Raw genomic sequence first — 7,278 nt, 5'->3', positions numbered from 1 at the left:
TGTGATCGCCTACAACTCCACAACAAAACAACCCAATTAGAAGATGGGCAAGGACTTAAACAGACATCTCTCCAAAGAAGATATACAAATGACTAATAGGCCCATGAATGTTGAATGTCACGAATCATTAGGGAAACCCAAGCCAGAACCACCATGAGATATCACTTCACACCTATTAGGATGGTTCTTATGGAAAACCTAAAGGGAAGCAGAAAAAAAAAGTGCTGGTGATAATGAGGAGAAATCGAGACCTCTGTGCACTCCTGGTTTCATTGGAGCATGGCGCAGCCACTGTGGAAAACAGTTATGGGGTTCCTTTGCTAGACATAGAATAGCTGATGCATGGTCCAGTGCTGCGGTCTGGCTGGGCACAATCAGGAGCCACTTGTCAAAAGAAACTAACTTTATTTTTAGAACCACACACGCCAAACAAAACAGCCTCTCAGGAAAAACCCTCAGAGCCCCAACTGCCACCACCGGCTTCCCACAAGCCTCTCTCTCCCACAACACAAGCCTCTCTCTCCCACAAGCCTCTCTCCACCTCCCACAATCCTCCTGCTCTTGAGGTCAATTGGCTGGGTCACATGGGCAGAGCCAAAAAAGTCCCCCAATGAGCAGCTCCGTGGTCTGAAAGGGCAGGGAAACAGCCCAATGAGCATCACCGCAGAGGAGCCAATCAGCTAGATGTTGCTGGGGCCGCTGTGAGCCAATCATCAGCCGGCAGCTGGAAGTTTGCTGGCAGCTGGAAGTTTGCTGGGGCCCCTTCGGCTGTGGCTCTCAACATCTCCCCCTCTCTGTTTAAACAAAAAGCATGTGGCTTAGGGACCGTGCCTGCCTTAGGTTGTCCAATAGTACATATGGTCCTTACCCGTTAGGTTGGTACCATTGCAATTGGATCTTACCCGTCACTGACTACCAGTCCAGTATACAGCCACACCTGTGGAGAGGTCTTTGTACCAGCGGGGGGGTGAGGTTCTTTGCCTCACCTCTGTTGGCCCCCAAATTTTAGCTGGACAATCATGACAAGCAGAAGGGAGGGAGATACACCAAGCCAATTGACGGCTCCTTTTGGAAAAATTGTACCACCAATGACATCATCAGCAAAAATACCCCAACACTACCACAAGTCGCTGCACCAACAGATAGTTCACAATGCATACAGGTGAGTTCACAATGTGTCCAGGCAAGTTCTGCAAGCAGTTCAGTGATGGCTATTGCAGAAGCTGTAGATTGGTTTTATCTTTGACTTCACCAGCACTGGGATGAAGATAGGAATTCTGGCAATAATGGCTAAAGAAAAAATTATGTAACATTACAGAAGGCACTAAAAGAAAACAATTTTCTTAACAATTTACATTGTCTTCACCGGCACTGGGATGAAGATAGGAATTCTGGCAGTAATGGCTAAAGAAAAAATTATGTAACATTACAGAAGGCACTAAAAGAAAACAATTTTCTTAAAATTTACATTATCTTTAAGAGAATTATTAAATATAATGAAAAGGAAAGGTGAAAGTAAACAAACAGATCTGTTAACCTCCTTTTTTGTTTACATATTAAAACAATCCTCAACAGTTGTTTACCCAATTTAAACCATTTAAATCATGTGAATAAATATATATATATATATATATATTTGGATCCATTTTTTCATGAGCGCTCATCATATATGATATATGGACATACGTACATTCAAACATATAACACAAAACACAAGTATGCACACATATAATACATACAACACATAACCTAATAGTAAAGGCCTTATAACTTTTTACAGGTGAAATCTCCATTGCAATATTTAAAAACTCTATAGTCAAAAAATAGAACTGATCAGCAAAACATTAACCTAGGTCTGTATGAGCTCAAAAAACAAAATAGAATGTGGGAAAGGGCAATAATAAAATTGATATTGAAAAAAGCATCCTGGTTCTATCGCAGATGTAAGGATAGCCAAACTGGAGTTTTGGATATCAGCTGTTATGGACTTGAGTCAAATCATCTTCTTTTTGGTCTGTAGAAATTGCTTTAGTTAATCTCTCTGGAATCCAAATCGGCTGCTGTTCTCCCTGTGGAAACACACAAACAGACCCCGACTCCAGACAATCACTGGGTCAGGACCTTGGTTAATCTCTCTGGAATCCAAATCGGCTGCTGTTCTCCCTGTGGAAACACACAAACAGACCCCCGACTCCAGACAATTACTGGGTCAGGACCTTTCCATTGTCCTGTTACAATATCCTTCCAAAGTACCTTGGGCTTATGCACATTTTTTGGACACATATGCCTTTCTGCAGCACTAAGTCCTGATGAATCCAAATTTAAAAAGTTTAGAGTAAAAGGGGTTATTTTAAGTTTATCTTTGGGGAATATATACCCCTTCCCAATTCCATCTTTTTGCTTTAATAAGTACATTTTAATAGTTTGATGAGCTCTTTCAACTATGCCTTGTCCCTGTGGATTGTATGGGATTCCTGTTATATGAGTAATGCCAAATGTTGAGCAAAATTGTTTAAAAGAGGTAGAAGTATAACCAGGGGCATTATTTGCTTTTAACTGTTTTGGAACACCCACAGTGGCAAAATTTTGTAAGCAATGAGCTATAACATCTTTAGTTTTTTCTCCGGCACGAAGGGAGCCCATCAAAAATCCAGAGGAAGTATCAACTGTAACATGCAAATATTTTAATTTTCCAAATTCTGGCAAGTGTGTGACGTCCATCTGCCAAATAGGGTTAGGTATCAATCCTCTAGGATTGACTCCAAGATTAACTTGTGGTAAAAAGGTCACACAATTTTGACATTGTTTTATTATTTGTCTAGCTTGTTCCTTAGTTATTTTAAAATGCTTTTGTAAAGTATTAGCATTGACATGGAACCTTTTATGAAAATTTATAGCTTCTTCTAGTGTAGAGAAAATATGTATGTCATGTGTAGTTTTATCTGCTAAATCATTGCCCAAACTAAGGGCTCCAGGCAATCCTGTATGTGCCCTGATATGTCCTATAAAGAATGGATCTTTTCTGTCCCAGATTAGACTTTGTATAGTGGAAAGCAAAGAGAAAACAGTAGAGGAAGGGGAAATCCTACCAGCATCTTCAAGGGATACTATAGCGTTAACTATATACTGAATATCAGAAAATAAATTAAATACAGAATCTTTAAACATCACAAAAGCTTGTAAAACTGCATTAAGCTCTACCTTTTGAGCTGATTGTTTGGGTACTAAAAATGTAAAAGTTTGATCGGGTGTAACTATTGCTGCTGTACCATTATTTGATCCATCAGTGAATATATTTGGAACATTCATGATAGGTGTTTTTCTTGTCATTTTTGGAAAAATTACAGGATGCGATGACCAAAAAGACAATAAAGGATTAGATGGTAAATGGTTATCAAATGAAACATTAGATTTGCACATGATTATTGCCCAAGTATTTAACTCATTAGCTAACTCATCAATTTGATTCATAGTATATGGAGTAATAATTTTATTGGGAGAAATTCCAAACACTCCCTTTGCTGCTTTTATTCCTTTGAGTATTAATTGTCCTACAGCCTCAGGATACCTAGTAAGAATAGTGTTAGGAGAATAAGATAAATGTATCCATAATAATGGACCTTCTTGCCAAAATGCTCCTGTAGGAATATTTTTTGTTGGTAGTACAATAAATAATAAAGGCAAACTTATATCAATTCTATCCAAATGCATATTTTCCATATATGTTTCAATGATTTTTAATGCCTTTCTTGCTTCAGGTGTTAACATTCGGGGTGAATTTGGATCTGATGGACCTTTTAGGATATCAAATAAAGGTCCCAACTCTCCTGTTGGTATACCTAAATAAGGCCTTATCCAATTCATGTCTCCTAATAACTTTTGAAAGTCATTAAGTGATTTGAGTTGATCTACTCGTATTTGAATTTTTGGTGGACGGACCATGGTTGAGGATAATAGAACTCCTAAATAATTAATTGGAAAATTTAATTGTACTTTATCTATTGCTATCTCTAGATTATAATTTTTTAATAAGTTTGTAAGTCTGGCATAACATTCTAGCAATGTGTTTTTATCTTTGTGTGCTAATAATACATCATCCATATAGTGAAATATTTGTAGTTCAGGATTTTGATTTCTAAGTGGCTGGATTACTTTGTTAACATTAATGTGACACATAGTTGGGCTGTTAGCCATCCCTTGAGGGAGTACTTTCCATTCATATCTCTGATCAGGACCTTCATGATTCAGTGCAGGGATAGTAAATGCAAAACGTGGACTATCCTCAGGATGAATTGGAATTGAACAAAAACAATCTTTAATATCTATAACTAAAACATACCAGGTTTTTGGCAAAGCAGACAACTGAGGAATCCCTGATTGAGCAGGTCCCATAATAACCATCTCATTATTAATGGCTCTTAAATCTTGCAATAATCTCCATTTACCAGATTTCTTTTTGATGACAAAAATGGGAGTATTATGGGGAGATACAGAAGGTTGTATATGTCCCTCCACTAATTGTTGTTTGACCAGGTCATGGGCTGCTTGTATCTTTTCTTTAGTCAGGGGCCACTGAGGAACCCATACTGGTCTTTCTGATTTCCAAGTAATTTTGATTGTCTCAGTGGCCCTTTCTGAAAATCCAACCCATGTCTGTCTGTTCCTTGATCTATTTGTATTGGTGCTGCTATACCTTGTTCTTGTTTTTCTAATCTTTTTCCTTTCCTAAAACCTTGTCTAGTCATAATAGTGGGTGCATTTTGGTTGATGTTATTTGTTAATGTCAAACCTAATTGATCTAGGACATCTCGTCCCCATAAATTTACGGGAAGATGATCCAATACATATGGCTGTATAGTTCCTTCACATCCTTCAGGGTCCTTCCAATCTAATACCATTGCACTTCTATGGGGATTAGTTGCCACTCCTAGGCCTCGAAGCGTTTGAGTGGCTTGTTGTAATGGCCAATGTTTTGGCCATTCTTGATGAGAGATGATGCTAAGGTCTGCACCTGTATCCAGTAGCCCATTAAATTCATGTCCTTGAATATTTAGTTTTAGCATGGGGTGAGAATCTAAATTTAAAGAAAGCATAGCCCAATCTACACCTGTGGAGCCTAATCCCTTGGAACCTCTTTCTACAGTACGACTGGAAAATTTATCATGTAGGCTGGGTATTATTAGTAACTGTGCTATTCTATCTCCTGGTGAAATTACTGATATACCCTTTGGAGAACTGGCTATAATTTTTATTTCACCTTCATAATTGGGATCAATTACCCCAGGACTTATCATAAGTCCTTTTAGAGTAGAAGAGCTGTGTCCCAATAATAAGCCTACTGTTCCTTTGGGAAGAGGTCCTTTCACCCCTGTGGGAATGATTTGAACTCCCATCTCTGGAGTTAGTACTGCTCTGGCGGAGGCGCAGATGTCCAACCCTGCGCTCCCTCTGGTTTGTCTGATGAGGGATCTGATGGACAATGTGTCCTGGGCACTACCCTGATGGGGTTGCTGGGTTCCTCCAGTGCTCCGTATATTTGTGGTTTTGGGCCCCAGAGCATTGGGCCCCCCTGTCCATTTTTTGGCAATGGAGCCCGATGCCTTTCTCCACGATATTGTGGATAAACACCTGGTCCTTGTTTGTTTTTTGATAATGGAGTACCCTCTATGGTGGTTTGAGAATGGCATTCATTAGCCCAATGTCTCCCTCTACGGCATCGTGGGCAAATACCTGGTATTCTACTCCTTTGATACCTAGTTTTGTTAAACCCTCCTCCAATGGGGCAATTCCTTTTAAAATGTCCTGTTTGTTCACAACTGTAGCATGTTCTTGGCCTGGCATCTAAAGCCTGTTTTACTGCAGCTGCCACAATTTGCCCTTGTTCATTAATGTCTCTGGCATCTAAAGCCTGTTTGACTGCAGCTGCCACGACTTGCTCTTGTTCATTAATGTCTCTACATAATTTAATATATGTGTTTAAATCTTCATGTTTCCATGGTCTAATGATATCTCTGCACCAACGATTCGCTTGCTCATAAGCCAGGTGTTTTAGTAATGGCATTGCTTGTTCTGTATTCCCAAAAACTCTGGTAGCTGTTTGAATAAGCCTATCTACAAATTCAGCATAAGGTTCATTAGCTCCTTGTATTACCTTAGATAATTGACCTTGTAAACCTCCATGTCCTTGTAAAGTCTTCCATGCCTTAATTGCATCTACAGCAATTTGTGCGTATACGCCTGGATCATATGCAATTTGTTGCTGCTGATCCTCATAAGGTCCCTTTCCTAACAACATATCTAGATTTCTCTGAGGATAACCAGCTGCTGCATTTTGCCTATCCGTCTCCTTGCAAAATTCCTCATTGGCAACCTTCCATAACAGGTATTGTCCTCCATTTAGCACAGCTTTACACATATTAGCCCAATCTGCTGGCGTCATGTTCAAGTTGTTAATGGATTCGACCATGCTTACAGTGAAGGGTGCTTGAGGACCATAGGTTGTTACAGCCTCTTTTAGCTGCTTCACTGTTTTGAAATTTAAAACATGGTAAACTCGCTGCCCTCCTGCCTCAAATACAGGGCATGTTAATATTTGAGATCTTGTCTCAGGATCCCAACTATCAACTGCAGGGGTTGGGGGCCTCCCAGCATATGGAGGTGGCCTTGTTAGTTGGACACTTACGTCCTCTGGTGATAGAAAGGTGTTAGTAGCAGTCTCCTGTAGAGGTGGTGCTGTTGGTTGGACACTTACACCCTCTGGTGATAGAAAGGTGTTAGTAGCAGTCTCCTGTTGTAACTTTCCCCCTGATGGCTTTTTCTGTTTTACACTTTCTTTCTCTGTCTGACTAGCTTGAGAGGCCTTCTCTTTTACTTGAATTTTTTCCTCTGTCTGACTAGTTCGAGAGACCTTCTCTTTTACTTGAATTTTTTCCTCTGTCTGACCAGCTCAAGAGACCTTCTCTTTTACTTGAATCTTTTCCTCTGTCTGACTAACTTGAGAGACCTTCTCTTTTACTTGAATCAATATGTCTTCTCCTTCCTCTACCTTTGTCTGAACTGAAGGTTTTGGACTAAGCAAACAAGATACCAACGTCCACAATGGCAATGTGCCAACTGGCAGAGTCCCTGGGCTTTTCTTTTCTATTCTCTTTAAATCTTCACCATGATGGTTCCATTGTGATGTATTTAACAACTCCTCCTTAAAAAGCCATGGGCTACATTTCTGTATTGTATCAACATATGCCCTGACTGCTCTTGATTTTACTGGGATGCCTCCTT

At 39.7% G+C, this 7,278-nt stretch overlaps 1 protein-coding gene across 1 annotated transcript; it reads right to left on the bottom strand.

The window, feature by feature from the left end:
• Positions 1 to 3,890: 3,890 nt before the first annotated feature.
• LOC131424886 (endogenous retrovirus group K member 5 Gag polyprotein-like) lies at positions 3,891 to 7,056 on the bottom strand. The gene is made up of 2 exons (XM_058585155.1): positions 6,956 to 7,056; positions 3,891 to 6,859 (listed from the first exon to the last, which is right to left on the bottom strand). Exon 2 carries the CDS (start codon positions 6,464 to 6,466, stop codon positions 5,402 to 5,404), a length of 1,065 nt encoding a protein of 354 aa, XP_058441138.1. The 5' UTR covers positions 6,467 to 6,859; positions 6,956 to 7,056; the 3' UTR covers positions 3,891 to 5,401.
• Positions 7,057 to 7,278: the final 222 nt, after the last annotated feature.

The sequence above is a fragment of the Marmota monax genome, unplaced genomic scaffold, assembly GCF_021218885.2.
Source record: "Marmota monax isolate L192 unplaced genomic scaffold, Marmota_monax_Labrador192_F-V1.1 WCK01_AAM20220418_F8-fsc00180, whole genome shotgun sequence".
Taxonomy (NCBI): domain Eukaryota; kingdom Metazoa; phylum Chordata; class Mammalia; order Rodentia; family Sciuridae; genus Marmota; species Marmota monax.
The sequence above is the reverse complement of the archived record's forward strand: the minus strand, read 5'-3'. Positions and strand labels throughout refer to the sequence as shown.